Here is a 17,347-nt window from a genome sequence, read left to right on the forward strand (position 1 = left end):
TGTGCGGTCCTCGGCGCCCGTGCGGCCAGCGCAGTCCCTGGACGACCTGGCACGCGCCACCGCCATGCCTCCTGCCGGCCTCCTCGGGAGCGCGGGCAGCTTCAAGGCCTGCAGCGTGGCGGGCTCCTGGGTGTGCCCGCGGCCCCTAGCGCGCAGCGACTCGGAGAATGTCTACGAGGCCATCCTGGACGTGCGCGGCCCGCAGTGGGAGGAGAGCCCGGAGCAGGTATGCGGCGGGGGGTGGCCGCGCCTGCACGGAGCTGGGGCGAGGAGACCTGCTGGGCTTAGCGTCCCTTTGGATGCTCGCCACTGTGTCCGCCCACTTCGGACGAGCTTACTTTCCCGGTGGGCAGGGGCCTTCTCTGAGTCTCCTCCCCGCTCCACACCTTGGCTCTGACAGTGGGAACTTTCCATGAAGCTACTTACGCTGTCTGACAACTTTCTTGGCCGCTTTCTCCCCAGAATCTGTCCACAGGGAGGCAGAGAGCCTGGCCTTTGGGGCACATTCAGTCATATTCTTCCTTCCACACAAGCAGCTGCCCCATGTTCCACCACTTGCCATCATCCCGTCGTCGAGACAGTACCATTGCTGGCTCCAGGCCAGAGCCCTTCTTAAATCTTCCCCAGAACTGGGAAACCCCTTCCCTTCCTGTTCCCACCCCACTCACTCTCACTAGACCTGCCTGAGGTGCCACCTCTCAGGCACCCCTCAGGGCAGTGGAAGAAATCCCAGCAGACTCAGTCCTATTAATATTATTATATGCTGTGTTCTTACAATAAATTAAGCTAGAGAAAAGAAAATGTTATTAAGAAAATCATAAGGATACTATGGATCATCATAAGGGTCTTCACCCTTGTCATCTTCGAGTTGAGTAGGCTGAGGAGGAGGAGGAAGAGGAGGGGTTGGTCTTGCTGTCTCAGGGCTGGCAGAGGCAGCAGAGGCGGAGGAGGTGGTGGGGAGGCAGGAGAGGCAGGCACACTTGGTGTAACTTTTACTGGAAAAAATCTGCATATAAGTGGACCTACGCAATTCAAACCCAGGTTGTTCAAGGATCAGCTATCCACGGTCTGGATCTGGGTTTGAGATAGTGGAAGTCAGTGTAGCCAAAGGAAATCTGAGAAATAAAGTCGCCTTTTACCCACCCTTTACCCACACCTCCTCCCAGGTGGGCCGGGGAGGGAAGGGATGACTGAAAGGAGAGGAGTTTCTTCTGTCTTCAGATGAACAAGCCCAACACCACAGAGGTGACGAATGAGTCATGCTGGTTCCCGAGGCGGTTCGCCAAGCAGGACATTCTTCCCTCAGTGGAAGTGATGGCTGAGCCGGAGCGGCCATCTTAGACCATGAACAGGGGTCACACACTGATGCCACAGCTAAAAGGAGCCTAGGTCCCTGAAGACCTTGGAGTGATGGCCCTGCCAGCCCTGCCAGCCCTGGGCTGCGAACCTCTGGACTGCAATGGGAGGGAGAAATGCACCTCTGTTTCTTTTAAACCACTGTTTTTTGATCCCTATAGCTCACGAATGTAATAATGACTGATACCTTGTTCAATAAATGTTGGCGGATGTCATCACATGATTATAACTAATGTCTGTCTTCCCACTAGACCATAAGCTCCGTGGGGCAGGGCCCTGTCCGTGTGGTTCAGCATATCCCCAAGGCCCAAGCCAGTGCTGTGCGCAGAGCAGGTACTCGGTGAGTGTCTGTAGAATTAGTGAGCGAGTAATGACCTTTGTTCATGCCCTTCTGCTCCCCAGGCCAAAGCGCTAACCTTGGGGCATCTTTTCCTTTAAGGTCTGACTTAAAGCTCATCTCCTGAGGAAAATCTTCCCTGCCACACCTCACTTCCTCCTGGTTCCTCCCCTGTAGGTCCCTTGGAACTTAAACCGAGTGTTACATAGATGGAGCTATCCTTACACTATTCGGGGTCACTCTCTACCTAGTCCACGCATCCTCATGCTCTTGCTTAACTGCACTGTGCGCTGCCTTGGCCGGAAAAACACACTTTCAGTTTTTTAATCATTGGGAGCCTTGACTCCAACTCCTCATAAATGCATACAGTGGATACTAAATACTTGCTGAAGAAAGAAAGAAAGGGAAGGAAACCTGCCGAGGCCCTGGCACTGAGGAGAAATGCTGGAGTATGACTGAAGAAAAGGAGCAGTAAGTAAGCCCGAGAGGAAGGGGACAAACGAGAGAGAAGAGTCCCGGGAGCCAAGCTTGGAAAAATTCCAAAGGCAGGTTGGGGAGTTGAAAAACGGAAAAATGAGGAATTCAGGGAACCTGGGCTCAACTGCCTTTAGCTGTGACCTTAGGTAAGGCCCTTCACCTCTAAGCACCTGTGTCCTTATCTTTACAGTTAGAAGGTCTGACGATATCAGTCTGGTTCTGCTCCAGGGAGCTGGACCCCTCCCCTCCTCAGCCAGAGACGCTGCGCTCCCTTCAGCTTCACGCCTGCACTTCCCCGTAAAATTTAGTTTCGGCAAAAGGCTGTGGAGCTAAAATCTAAGTTTGAGAACCGCCATACTCAATGACGCCCCCTTCCTGCTGTATAAAGATCTCCGGTTTTGTGATTCAGCTCCCAAAGCTGGAACCCCTCCTCGAAGAAGAAAGGGTGTGTGCATGGGCCTTGGTCTCATCTCCCCGGCCAGGCTGTAAATTCTGAGAAAGGCAAATTCGGGCTCATGGTTCTCAGCTTCCCATGGCAGGCGGGTAGCTTTGGCTGCATTCACTGATCTTCTACAAAGTTCTGTGGTGGATACCCCGACAGGGCAGTTGAAAGGCTGTGGGAAGTATTTACTCCAGTTTAGGAAGTTCTCAGGGGTTTTGGGACCTCCCTTCTGGGGTGACTGGGCCCCGAGCTCCAATATAAGTATTTCTACTCATACACGTGTGTCTTTAACTTCACATCGTCCTTCTCCTTCCGCCCAATCGCTGGTTTTCTTGTCTCTTCTTTTCCCACTTCACCCCCACCCCCCGCCACCAGCCCTCCTGGCCTGAGGTCCACGATCTCTGAGCTGGAGTCCCTGGTCTCGAGCCGATGAGCATGTGCAGGGCTGAATCAGGTACAGGGCCTTTCCACCAAGAGGAAGAGGCACTGAAGGGCCCACGTGGAGAAGCGAGGACCAAAACCACAAGTGATCTAGACATTCAACGGGATGTTATTGAGCCTTGCAGAAGGAAGGCAATTCTGACGCATGCTATGGCATGGACGAGCCTCGAGGACATCATGCTGGTGAAATACCATCTGATTTCACTTATCTGGATGGTCACATTCACAGAAACAGAAGGTAGAATGCTGATTGCCAGGGGCGGGGGAGGAGGGAATGGGGGTTGCTGTTTAATGGGTACGGAGTTTCAGTTCGAGAGGATAAAAAAGTTCTGCAGATCAGTTGCACAAAAATGTGAATATACTTAACACTACTGAATTGTATGCTTAAAATGGTTAGGATTTTATGGTGAATTTTGTGTTATGTGTATTTTTACCACACTGTTTTTAAAAAGCAGCAGCAGCAGCAAGGACCATCTGAGAAGTCGCCAGCTCAGCCCTGGCGCTGCTCCCTCTGCCCCTGGGTGGTGCAATAGGTGGACAGTGAGCCTTGGAAGGCAGTGAAATTCCTAATCACAACTCCTCAGCCTGCCCACCCTGCAGAGCTCCCGCTCATGGGTTGGACCCCAATATTTCTGGATCCACGGGCCTTTGCCCTTGTCTCCCACCTGCCAGATACTACTCATTTCTCTGAGTACACATGAAGTCTCGGGTGACATTATCACACACTCGCACACACAAAATCCGATTTGATTCATTAGTTTTTTTAAAAGACAACCCAGAGATTGGTTGGAGCCAGGGACCTTGGCCCAGCCTTACTGGAGCATTTATTCACAGGGAGGGGAGCGGCCTGGGAGGACCTGGGGCTGTGGCACAATGGCCCAGGACTTCATTTCAGCGCAGTCAGTCTAGGCCTCTGGCTAAGTCACCCTGGTACAGCTAAAGCCAAGGGCAGGCACCTGAAAGAAAAGCACTAGATCAAAAGGGCATTTCACCCTCCCACACTCCAGCCCCTTATCGCAAACCCCATTTCACTATCTAGATGGCACCAGGCCCGGGGGGATCCCGGGGGAACCTGGGGGAGCCCAGGGGAGAAAGTGAGAAGGAACAGGGTTAAGCGCACAGGCCGGAGACCCTCTCTTCCCCTGAGATCCAGCTCTCTCGTCCCCAAGATCCTGCACAGAAGGCCCCAGGCTCCAGGGCACAGTCTTGCCTTGAGAGATGCTGGGAGAGGCAGGAGGTCATGACTGATGACAGGACAGCCAAGGGAGGGCAGAAGGCCGGCAGGAAGGGAAGAGGACAGGGCATGAGCACCAGGAGCAGGGGAGATGGTGGTCACTGGGCTGCTCTCACCTCCTGATCCTAAGGAGTTTACTCTTAAGGGGCCAGGGCTGGGGCAGAAAACCTCTAGGGCATGTGGTGTTGCTCCTGAGCCCCTGTGTGACCCCAGAAGGGACCAGGAGGGAGAGGCTGCACTCACCTGGAGGAATCTGCTTCACCCAGACATGATGTGCTTGACAAAGGCTAGAAAAGAAGGTGAAAATCAGCCTCCAGACTCGGCCCCTCCCAGCCCTTCACTTCCCTCTTGCCCCTTACACCTCTTCCCTCTTCCTACCCTGCCTGGCTTCCAACCTTCCTGCTCCCCTTTCTCCAAACTGTAATTCCTTCTCTTATTTGGGAGTTGGTGGGAAGGGCGGAGAGAGAGTTCTGCTCTGTGCCCACTCCGTGCTGATGTTCAACACCGAGGAAATGAGCTGCATTATTTCTCCAAATCCCCACAACCTTGAGAAAGGTGTCAGAACCACTCTTGCTACTCAGATGAGAAAACTGAGGCTCAGAGAAGGCAAGTGACTTGATCGAGGCCACGCAGCCAGTGTATCACAGAGCTATCTCCAAAATCCATGCTTCTTCCATTACACCAGGATGTTCACGCCCAGGATGGAAAAGAACAACATCCACTGGGGAGTCCACCAGGGCCCATCTGATGCATCTTCCCTCCAGCTCGTGGACCCACCCAGCCCAAGCTGTGCCCACCTACCCATCCCTGGGTACCCTGGGAAGCAAGGCATGACCTAATACCTTCGTAGTTGATGCAGCCATTGGCATCCTCTTGCCCAGCCAACAGTTGCTCCACTTCAGCCTCAGTCAACTTCTCTCCTGCGGTGGGGGTTGGGAGGAAGTGGGCTCTTAATTACAGACGGCAAAGGAGGGACTCCCTGGATCTGGGAAGTGGTTCAGACCAAGCTCCCCCAAAGGCTTTGGAAGGTGGGGCGAGGGTCTCAAGGCCCTTCCTAGTCCCTGAAGCCTCTTCCTCTGCCTTACAGCTGCCAGGGACCGAGCGTCTGAGGCAAAGACAAGGACAGAAGCCCTGGGTCCCACCTCTCAGGCCTCAATAGTAACCCCTGCTCTGCCAACCTGCTCTCCGCTCCTCTTCCAGACCCAGCTGGGGAAGGTTGTTCCTGTAGAGCCCAGGGAGGCAGAGCCTGGACTGGGATGTGATCCTCAGGACGCAGGGGCCCAGGGACCTTGTATACCCCCTACATATGACACCTTGGCACCTCCCACCCCTCCATTCCTCCCCCTTAGACTTTGTCCCTGCCCAGCTGGCATACCCAGGGTGGCAAGGACATGCCGAAGCTCGGCGCCCATGACCGTGCCGTTGCTCTCCTTGTCGAAGACACGCAGCCCCTCCACGAAGTCCTCGTAGGTGCCCTGCTCCTTGTTGCGGGAGATGTGCTGCAGGATGGGCAAGAACGTCTCGAAGTCCAGCATCTTGGCATTCATCTCTTCGGCGAGCGGAGGAAGGAAAGAGAAAGCAAAATGAGCAGATGCTCAGGGGAGCAGAGGGTCGAGAGGGGGCCTCACCCCAGCTGGGGCAGCACCCAGGGCTTGGGCCGCAGCCGCTTCTGGGTGGGGCTCCCAGTCAGTGCTCCTGGAGGGCACAGAGCTGCCCACCGGAGCAAGGGAGGAGACTTGGGGCTTGGGAGACTTGGGCTCAGGGGCATCTTTTCTCAGTAAAGGAGTAAGATACAAGGAAAAAGGAACCGTGACTCCACCCAGACCTCTGAGCACCATGTGGACAGGTAGGCAGAGGAGCTGAGGGTGGCAGCAGCAGGGTGTGAGGGGCCCAAAGGGCCAGAGAGCCCAGGCCTCACACTCACAGTTTAGACTTTTCACATGTGACACACATACAGTCACAGAAGTAAACCAAAAGGATTGAAAAAGGAAAGTCTCGCACAACTCTACATGGGGTTCCATCACTAGATCACACTGCCTGGAGCTACTCTGAATCATCGATTTTTATAAATTTGCAATTCTCTTATGAATAACACACTTCTCCCACATTGTAATGTGTCAAAAGCTTTCATAGATGTAAACCATTTTTAAATACCACAAATTTTGGCATTTCTTTCTTTTATAACCACTTGAGAACCTCCCAAAACGGAAGAGGCTTTTAACCTCTAAGAAGCCCCGCTGACATGGGCGAGTTTTGCCCTCTGGCCCTTTCCTGCCCAAATCCTTCACCCCCCACTGGTATCTTCAGGGAGAAAAGGGGAGGGGGCCAGAACCAAGGGAGGGGGAGGCTCCTGCCCAGGTTTGCCTCCCCCACCCCCAGTGCCTACACCTCTGAGGAGAAGGATGTGCGAGTTTTAGGGCTGCTGTTAGCTTTACTGGCACATGTGACAAATGACATTCACAAAGGGGACTCCCTTGCACCGCTGTCTAAACGCTCACTCACCAAAACCTATCAGAATGCAAATGCGTGAAAGAGGCATTACAGAGCTAATCTCGAATCTGCTCTAATTGATATTAAATGAATAATTTGCAAACTTCGGTGCTCTAATCATTATTACAAACGAGTTATTTGTGATACAACTCACACTGATCAGAGGATATCTCAGCGCTGTGACAGACGCCTTGACTGAGAGCTACAGGGTTGGGGAGTGGGGGCTGTTGGCCATGACTATGTCCCCAGCACCCTGAAGCAATAGAATGTCACTCCTGCCCCCCAGGAGCTCCCAACCTCATGAGGGAAAAAGAACAAACCTAGGCTACATTCTTCAAGGATCAACTAAGTGTGGGGGCTTCTAGATAAATTCCTGCAGTGGGACTAGGGTAACCTGGTAGAGGAGCTTGGTCCTGAAAGGCTAAAGGGGGACAAGAGAGACTGTGGCTGACAGGAGACAGATCTGCACGAGGAGCCCAGGGGCTGCCGGGGCAGACACCAGCGAGGTCAGCCACTCGGCCCACGCTGACCTTCGGGCTTGGGCTTGCCCAGGACGCGCAGCACCTCGGCATTGGTGGGGTTCTGGCCCAGGGCCCGCAGCACATCCCCGCACTGCCCGTAGGTGATCTTCATCTCTCCAGCCGGGGTCCAGTCAAACAACGAAAAGGCCTCTTTGAACTCTGTAAAGAGAAGATCCAGCTACAGCCCCAGGCCCCAAGTGAACGCTGTGGCTGGAGGATGATCAGCCTCACCCCAGGCTGAAGAGCAGGGCAATGAGGTTGTTAAAATATTCAAATATCTCCCTTCGGCCATCATCCCTAGCTCTCCCTGGAACCTGTCCCCATTCTATCCTCTGACAACTAAAGAGGGAGCCTGATGCCTCCATGACCCCTTCCAGCACTGGGCCTTCCAGCGCTGGGTCTGGGAACTTGTTTACCATTCAGTTGTTACATGATGTGGATGTCTCCCTGCCTCACCCCCCACCCACTTAGCCTTCCCTGGTGTAGGTAAGCCTCCTAACTGTGGAACATGGCAGAGAAGTGAAAATAGCACTGGCCGGGGAGTGAGGACTCCTGGGTTCTCATCTTGGCTCTGCTTCACAGCACAGGATAAGCCAGGCCGGGTCTCAGTTTCCTTGTGCACACAAAGGGCATAACGGCTGCACCCCACCCACCCCTTCCTGTTTCTGTGAGAGTCAGAGGAGGTGGCAGTATGTGGAGGCACTTTGCAAAGTGCTGGAAAGTCGGCTATTATCAGTACTGCCTGTTCCAGGCTGAAAGGGCTCCAGGCCAGACAAGGGGACATTGTAGCAACACTCAGAGTATGCTAGCTCTGCCACTGACCCGTACATGGCTTTGGGCAAACTAGTAACCTCTGTTTCTTGGCTCATTTTCTTGTAGTGATACAATGTCCACCTGAGTAGGGTTGTTGGGGGGATCACAAAGCACGCCAAGCAGTGTCTGGCATGTGGAAAGGGAATTGACAAATGGTGGTTATTACTGTTTCCTAGTCTGGATCCAGCTCAGAACCACAGGGACTGGACTCCCTGAAGGTGGCAGGGCAGGTATCCCAGGGCTGAATTACGAAGGCATTCCTGGTCCCTTTTCTAAGAACCTTAATTCTTCACTGATTTGGATTCAACCAATTCATTAGTGGAGATAATTTGGTCTGGGAATACCATCGAGGTTACTTTATACTATCCACAAGGAAGTGTTTCACTAAGCAGATTAACAGATTAAGCCAAAAAAGAATTTGTGAACTGCTTAGGAGAGAAACTGGTTTTAATACTTACTCTCTAAGTACTTATTTCCTTAGAGGCTGCATGTAGATTATTTACAAATCATTCTACATATCAAAGAAGATTCCCCCAAACCCTTACTTGCAACTCTTTATTAGGCTTTCTATGAATATAAAAGATATCAAACCACATGTCTTTCACATTACTGAATAATCGAGTTCAAATTCCATTTCCATTGCTTACTTGACCTCGGGCAAGTAAATATTTAACCTCGATAAACCTCTTCTCTTCCGTAAATGGCACCTACCTCTTAGGGTCCTTATATTAAATTACATTCAAATTAATACAATAATTTATGTAAATACAATAATGTATGTAAAAAATCTTAACATAATGTCCAGCACATAATAAATGTTCAAACAATGCTGTGAGTATTATCTTATTGAGTTTAATCCCAATTTTATCGCTTACCTGTGTGATCTTGACCAAGTCATTTAACCTTACTGAACCTTGGTTTCCTCCTCTTGTAAAAAGAAAATAACATCTACCTCACAGCCTTGTTATAAGGATTTAATTTATTTTTAATCTTTAAAGCAATTAGCATGCCATCAGTGCTCAATAAATTATATATTTGTTAGTTGACTCTGAATTCAGACTTTTTGATCTTCTCCTAGTTTGTTCAGAAGAATGAAGCCAGGTTTAACAAAAGAGTGAATCTCTTCATAAAAGAAGATATAATGGGGGAAAAAACAAGATATAATGATACTTAATAGGAGAGTGAAACATGAGTGCTTACCATGGACCAGGCTCTGAGCTGATAATTTTGCATAGATTACCTCATTAATCTTTACCAAAAAACCCTTATGCTAGAGATATTATTATCCTCATTTATAATCCAATGTAGATGTGGCTTCTGATCAACTATTAAACCAAGGAAATGGTAGGAAGGAAGAGGAAGAGACCCGCTTGCCGTGCCCACTAATGCCCCAACCTGTTACTGGCCTTCTGGGAATCCTGGTATGCACATAAAAACCAAACAGGAAAGTTTAAGATTACTACTAGGAAAAAACAAAGCCAGTGTGACCTTGAAGTGATGTTCATCAGCCCAGAAGAGGCCCTTCCTCAATAGCCTGCAGTAGTGTAGTCAGCTGCTTACGAGAGCAATGAGTTCAATGGTGGTAACCCTTTTCTAGAAGGATATGGAAATCTGGAGAGGGACCAGAGAGGGAAGCCAAGGGTTAAAAGCTAGTACCTGGGAGAAAAAAAGCATATAAGAAATTGGGGCCATATAACCTAGAGAATATAAATCTAAGAAGGGATTTGAAAACTATCTCCAAATAGATGGAGGGTATCTAGCGGATGCTGGATAGAGTCACAGAGTTTTGAAATTGAAAAGAACCAAATACTCTCACCTTGCTGATAATAAAAGTAAGATATGAAGAAGTGACTTGCCCAAAGTCTCATGGCCAATAGTGGCAGAATTAGGGCACTGATTCCAAATAACGTTCTTTCCGCCACAACATGAGAAAACCATCATCGTCTTCACCAAAGAGCAAATAAAGAGATAGCTGGGGTAAAATTAAGGAGAAACAATTCTGATCCAACATAAAGAAACATGTCTTCAAGGTCAGAGGGATAAAAGATCGGAATGGAATCAGGCGGCTTTTGTATTAGCCCTAATTCTGCCACTGAAAATGTTTAGGAGAGAAGAGGCAACCAGCTGTTTCAGTTGGCTTTGACCATGATTCCCATTAGGGAAATTAAAAACTTTGATCATGAGTCTTCACTGGTGCCATTGTGTTTGTATATCCACATAAGTATATATTTAACTAGAATGCATCAAAATTAAAAATTTCACAGCACCCCCAAAACTGCTGACTGAAAGTATCTACAGGGCATTACAAAAACAGTGAAACAATTCACTAGTTCCAAAAATGCACGTGCCCGCTCTCATGCTCTATTTGCGTGTAAACTGGTGTCACTTATTTGGAGGGCAATTTGGCAATAACCACTACAATGTAAAATGCACGCATCCTTTGACCCACTGCTAGGAGGATCGCCTGGGGAAAACATGCCAATATCCTCCAATTGGAAACAACCTGAAGGCCTATCAGTGTAGTCCTATTAAATAAAAAAGGTACATCCATGTGTGAGACTCTCTATATATAATTATTTAAAAGAATTAAGTAGAACTGTTTGTGTTGATTATGAAAAGATATCCAAATATTATATAATATTAGATAATATATTACATATTATTAAATCCAAATATATATTTAATAAAAGGCACAGGCCAGTATGTATCACATGGCTGAATTTGTGTAAACTTTATATACATACATACATACTTGTCTGTCACTATCTTTTTCTCAAAGGATACATAAACACCTGTTAATAGCAGTTGTCTTTGGGAAAGGAATCAACATGAAAAAAATACTTTTATTTTTTATTATTTACTTTTAAGTAGTACATGTTTGATTTTTATTTTGTTGGTGTTTTATCATGTGCACGTATTAGTTTAAGTTTTAAAATACAGTACGTGCTTAAAATGACAGGGTTGGATCAAGTGATCTTCCAAGGTCCCTTCCAACTCCTGTGATTTTATGTCTTGGAGGCATTTGCTGGGGGAAGCAGAGGGATAAGCTGCAATGTCAGTGATCCCTGCTTTACAGCTGGGGACATGTAGCTAATCACACGGTGAAACATTTCATTCTCAAAACACCAGACTCCTACAAAAGAGGGGCTAAAGAGTGACAATCAGATTGGAGGCTGGGAGATCTTGAGGCTTGTCTTGAAGCTGCATTTGATAACCCTTTCTATAAGATTGAGAAAACATAAATTGTCTCTACAAAGATGGAGAAGAGTTGTTGATGGAGATCACAAGTGGACTAGGGCACCCCCGAGTCACCATGGGCCCTGCCACCATTAATGGGTGAGCATCTTGGCAGACTTCATGATGAGGGATGGGGAAGCTGGTAACCTAAGGAACGTTTTCCAATAGCAGGAACAGAAATGAAGGCTTCCAAATATCTTGGATATATTTTGAGTGGTGAAGAAAAACAGCACTAACATTTGCTGAGCATCTGTTACATTCCAAGCAGTCTGGCAGAGTACCTGAGAACACAGGTCTGGAATCAGATTGCCTGACTTTGAATCCTAGCTCCACCGCTGACTGCTGTATGAGACTCGACAAGCACCCAACCTCTCTGTGCCTCAGTTTTATCATCTGTAAAATGGGTATGGTAGTATCACTGCCCTATAGGATTGTTATGAGACTCGAACAAGTTAATCCACGGAAAGTGCTTAGGATTGCGCCTAACACGTGCTAGGTGTTCAGTACAGGTTTGCTATGATGATGATGATGATTACTATTACCATGAGGACAACTACTCCTTGTCTTCCTTCTTCTACTTCTCCAGGAAAGTGCAAAGAGAGGGAGATGGGGTTGTTCACACTCACCTTCGATCTGGTCAGCACTGAAGTCGATCTGTGGGGAGAGAAACAGAGGAGTGAGGGTTGGGATTACTGAAGGCTTCCCATGGGAAGCAGAAGTAGCTTCCACCGCAGTCTGGTCACCTCCAGCAGGCCACTGATGAGAAGAGAAGACTACTGGCTAAGTGTCAATACCAGTCTTCTGATGAATGAGCCACAACAGACAGGCTATGAAATACAGTTGGCCCTCTGTATCCACGGGCTCCTCATCCCTAAGTTCAACCAACTGCAGATCAAAAATGTCAGGAAAAAAAAACAATAAAAAAGAATAATACAACAATAAAAAATAGTATAAATTAAAAACAGTACAGCATAACTATTCACATAGCATTTACATTGTATTAGGTATTATAAGGCAACTAGAGATGATTTAAAGTAGGCCGAGCACGGTGGCTCCCATCTATAATCCTAGCACTTTGGGAGGCCAAGGCGGGAAAATCGCTTGAGCCCAGGAGTTCAAGACCGGCCTGAGCAATAACAAGACCCCATCTCTACAAAAAATCTAAAAATCAGCCTACCTAAGTGGTGCACGCCTACCAGGAGGCTGAGGCGGGAGGATCACTTGAGCCCAGGAGTTCAAGGCTACAGTGAGCTATGAATCCCACCAATGCACTCCAGCCCAAGAAACAGAGCGAGACCCTGTCTCAAAAATAAATAAATAAAGTATACGGGAGGCTGTGTGTAGTTATATGCAAATACTATGCCACTTTATTTCAGGGACTTGAGCATCCCTGGATTTTGGTCCCCACGGGAGCCCTGGAACCAATCCCCCTCAGATACTGAGGGATGGCTGTAATGTAGCCTCCAAAGCTCTCTCAACACCATTTGTTAAGTAATGGCTCCAGGTGAGAGGGAAGGAGAGAAAGAGAAATATTCTGGATCACTCTAGAACCTACACTGACTCCCTATTGTAATTCCTTTGGGTCAAAGGTAAATTCCTTATCCTAGCCAGCCATAAACTGTCCCCACTTTCACCCCTTCAGTCTCCCCCCAGTCCACACTCCTCTGACAAGCTGCACTTCCTCCCCCTTTGGGCGCCCCCACTCCCCACACTAGGACTCCTTTTTCTACTTGATGCTGACTTTAAATCCATCTCCTTCAGTGAAGCCTTCCCACACCCCATTCCACCCCAACCCCTCCTGCAGCACATGTCCATTATTCAATAAAATGCATAGGAGGCCATTGGTTTGGACCGACTCCTGCACAAGGCCCAACAGATCTAACAAAAATGGAGTCACCCATGCTGAATGCCACGTCACCAAGACGAAACTCAGCTGTTTCTGACCTTCTAAGAAATCAGGAAAGTGAGAGATTAATCGCCACATCTCCAAACAGATCAGTTTTAGCCAGAAGCATAGTGAGGAAGTCCCCTCCGCTTTAACCTTTACAAGAAAAGTAACTTTGAAACCACCAATCTGCATTTCATTTTCTGTTTCTGCTTTCCTCAGCCGTTTTCTGTCTATAACACCAACCTCCTCTCCTCAGCTCATCAGAATACTCATTCTATTTTTAAAAATGAGATGTTGCTGGATTCTAGAATCACAGATAAAAGCCAATTGAGATCTTTAAACCAAATTTATTATAATTTTCTCTTTTGATACCCTCTTAGGCACCCTGGGACAGCAAGAGTAGCTTTGCACGGCCCCTCGACCCTCTGCGAGTGTTTTCTACTGGTGCCTCTATGTGCACCCTGCTTCCTTGAAGCCAAGAGTCCCTCAGGGCAGGGAGTTTTGTTATTGTTCACAGAACTACATAGTAGACACTCAAAAAATATTTGTTGAATGAAGGAATAAATTGTGGATTCCCCACCCTGGTAATGCATAATAACTCAATGCTGAGTACAGAAGGGGAAAGTGGGAGTCTCTGAAAATGAATGACAATGACTAAGCATGAGTCATTATTTTAATTTAAGATCTTGTATATTACTTCATGGTCTTTATCCACCCCACCCCATCATCTCCCATCCCCTAGACATCCTCTTCATGTGCCACCATTCCCAGTCCTAATTCTGCAGTTGCTTGAGCCGTGCCCAGCCCATCTCCTAGTCTCCCAGAACTGACCTCCATTTTTTTTTTTCCAAGACAGTGTCTTGCTCTGTCACCCAGGCTGGAATGCAGTGGTATCATCATAGCTCACTGCAACCTCAAACTCCTGGGCTCAAGCAATCTCCCGCCTCAACCTCCTGAGTAGCTGGGACCACAGATGTGAGCCACTGCACTCAGCTAATTTTTTTATCTTTTGTAGAGACGGGGTCTTTCTGTGTTACTCAGGCTGGTCTCAAACTCCTGGCCTCAAGTGATCCTCCTGCGTCAGCTTCCCAAAGTGCTAGGATTACAGATGTGAGCCGTCGTGCCTGGCCTGAACAGACTCCATTAATGAGGACCCCTGGAGGTGGCTACATGAGCTGTTGAGGGGTGGGGAGTGGGGGGTAGTTAAACTGGGTTGGGAAAGAAACTAGCTGTGTCCAGGAATGGACTTGGCCAAAAGCAGGGGTAGTCAGGAAGTTAAGGGATGTGGTAAAGGATGTTCTGCATTAACTCTCTAAGGAAAAGGTACCATTTGCCTTATTTTGGAATGCTTTAAGCCCCAGGAGAAACCATGTAACAGAAGGTAGTATAAAAACATAAAATCTTGAATCTTAAATTCAGCTGATTTAAAAAAAAACTGAATATATGGTCATAACCACATATATTGGGCTTAAGTTTACTTTTGCTCTATCTTTGAGCAAAGACTCTCCTACACAAAAGAATTTGGTAAGTGCAATAATAGGTAAAATGGCTCCCATGAAAGGAACCTACTTTTTTTTTCCTACTTTAAAGCAACTTCAACAACCCCCAGGATTGGCAGATGCAGACGTGGAAAAGAGGGGTGAGAAACTGGGAGGGTGTGTGGATGGAGGGAGGTGATAGGCCAGGGTAAGGGCACCTGTCTCATGCTACTAGGCAGCTGTTGCCCAGACACCAGGAACCTGGCAGGGCAACACGCCCATAGCTATGGCACTTTATCAGAACAAATCAGAAATAAAGGCGAGGAGGGATCTCAAGGGGCAAAATGGTCAGCTTTTCTTGCTCAGCCCAGGGAGGAAGTGATGTATGGTCCTTTCAAGGACTTAACACTCGTCTCAGTTTCCCAGAGGGAGCCCGAAGCAAGCCCAGGAATGGAGCAATAGCCACCATCTCTTGGCTAAGCAGTTCTGCCCGACTGCTGCCCCTTGTGGGGATTACCTGGTTCAACCCCAGGGTCCCTGGTGCAAGAGCTGTAGGGTATCCCTGCTGTGGGTGCTGGGAGGAATCCTGAGAGGGCCAGGAGGGGGTCATACAATCAGAGCCCTGGGTTTTAATTTCCCTGCCTGCTTGTCAGAGAACCTGGTCCTGCGTTCTTATTTTGACCTGATTCTCACTACCCCCATCCCTGCCCTGAGGCTGAGATCCCCAGGGGCTCAGAGCTCCCAACCTGTTATTAATAGCTCTTCATACCAGTAGCCACTTGACCTCATCCATTCCGGTGCCAGGGCTTAAAACTGCTCCTCTCCAGAGGCCTCTGAACCCCTCCCTCCTCGGCCCACCCTCTCTCAGTCCCATTCCTTCAGCAGCTGGGCCAGATAGCTGGAAGGTCTAAAATAACTGAGTCAGCAGGCAGGGCCTACACCAGCTCCAGGGAGAGGAATGTTCCCGTGTGAGGGGAGCAGGATGGGGCAGAGGAACCAGGCCCAGCTCCCTTACCAGGTCAGAGAGAGGGTCTCAACCTGGGATGGCCCAGTCCTCTGCATGATGCAGACAGGAGCCCAGGCTGTAGCCCCAGGAGGGGCCTGTCTGGATAGGGAAAGAGGAAGAGGGGGACCCAGGCTCCTCTTACCTTACCTGCGGCCTCCCTTCCCACCCTCCCTCACCCAGCATTAGGGCGTGTGTGAGCGAAGCCTTTCCCAGGCCCCAGTGCACAGGGAATACACTCCCCGGCTGTTTACATCACTTACTCCAAGTTACACTGGTAGCTGTCATTATGTATCTGTTCTCCATAAAGCTGTCACACTACCTGCATGGAAAAGGTTGGTCTCCTTTCCTTTGCTGTGATGGTCCTTACAGCCTTAAAGAGGGTAGATAGTTGAGTGGTTGTACTCCCACCATTGCCGACTCTGCTGGGCAACTCTAGGGTGGCAGAGCAGGGCTTCCTCGAACAGAGCAGCAACTTGTTCTTAAGGGAAAAGTCCTATGACCGGAGATGCCCCTTGTCAGCCCCAATGCCCACTCCACTGCCACGAGACTGCGACACCGCAGTCCTCATCCCAGTCCAGCCTACAGGAAGTAGATCTCTAAGCTCCAGGGCAAACAGGATCCTGAACGTCATCCCCACCCCCATCCTGGCGGCTGAGCCTCACTCACCTTTACACTCTTGGGGTCAAAGGCAGGTTCCTTGGGGGCCTCGGGGACTGGGGCCGGGGCTGGCACAGGAGCTGGCGCTGGGGCTAGCTTGGCCGCCTCCTTCTTAGGCTCAGGCTTCTTGGGAGCCATGTTGTCTTGTTGGGATCTTCGGTGGAGGAGCGATCTAAGAAGAAACCAAGAGACACGGTGCCTGGGAGATGAGATAGGAGACAGGGCGGCCTCCCTCCCCTTTTATCCTGAGCAGGAGCTCCCACAGAGGGGCTGGGTGAGAGCAACAGCAACTGCTACTGACTATAAAAGGAAGAAACACCAGCAGGGTACAGCTGACAACTGTGTATTGTCACCAGGTTTGGGGCTACCGGCCCCCTCCCCTTCACCGCACACCTCACTCCTCATGGCCTCCACCTCTAGGACAGGCTGACCCCTTCCTGCCAATGGGCGGAAACCTACAGAGGCCAGGAAAACAGACCCTCTCAAAAATGCCAGAGCAGTCAGAGAGATGAGCTGACTTGAGCAGTTGATAACCCTCACACAAAGCCCAGGGGAGGGTGAGGCTTTTTTTAGCCCCTCCTGAACAGAGGCAGCCCACTGCACATTCCTTTTAAGCCAAGATCCCTTAAGCTGAGAGCCACTCTGGGCCCTCAACTCTGCCCAGAGGCTCAACTCTCCCGGCGTGGAGCCCTGAAGCAACAGCTGGTCCAGCCAACCCACGCCGTCCCACACCCTCCCGATGCAGAGACCGAAACCCTCCGTTCTCCAGGGCAGGCATCCCAGGAACTCCACAGATCTCGAATCCCAGATGGATCCACCCCCCGACACAAACACACATACCTCAATCATTCATTCAACAGGCATTGAACAGTTAACACGCACCAAGGGGCCTGGGTGAGAGGCAGAGAGGTGTCGCAAAAAGTTGAGGACATTGGAGGTCAGAAAACTTGGGGTCTTGTTTTTACTCTAC

The 17,347-nt window shown here is 49.3% G+C and overlaps 2 protein-coding genes across 2 annotated transcripts in view; one reads left to right on the forward strand and one right to left on the reverse strand.

Annotated features, from left to right (window-relative positions):
- Nucleotides 1-717, forward strand: part of ARHGAP27 (Rho GTPase activating protein 27) — a 1,269-nt gene extending 552 nt beyond the window's left edge. Inside the window, exon 2 of the mRNA XM_012655226.1 lies at nt 2-717. Coding sequence (XP_012510680.1) covers nt 2-397 — 396 coding nt within the window. The 3' untranslated portion in view covers nt 398-717. The remainder of the gene's footprint in view (nt 1) is intronic.
- Nucleotides 718-4,527: 3,810 nt separating this feature from the next.
- Nucleotides 4,528-16,885, reverse strand: MYL4 (myosin, light chain 4, alkali; atrial, embryonic). The gene is made up of 7 exons (XM_012655239.1): nt 16,792-16,885; nt 16,387-16,549; nt 11,975-12,002; nt 7,308-7,457; nt 5,663-5,836; nt 5,130-5,207; nt 4,528-4,574 (listed from the first exon to the last, which is right to left on the reverse strand). The coding sequence occupies exons 2-7, from the start codon at nt 16,513-16,515 to the stop codon at nt 4,546-4,548; spliced, it is 588 nt and encodes a 195-aa protein (XP_012510693.1). The 5' UTR covers nt 16,516-16,549; nt 16,792-16,885; the 3' UTR covers nt 4,528-4,545.
- Nucleotides 16,886-17,347: the final 462 nt, after the last annotated feature.

Source organism: Propithecus coquereli, unplaced genomic scaffold (genome assembly GCF_000956105.1).
Source record: "Propithecus coquereli isolate 6110/MARCELLA unplaced genomic scaffold, Pcoq_1.0 Scaffold469, whole genome shotgun sequence".
Taxonomy (NCBI): Eukaryota; Metazoa; Chordata; class Mammalia; order Primates; family Indriidae; genus Propithecus; species Propithecus coquereli.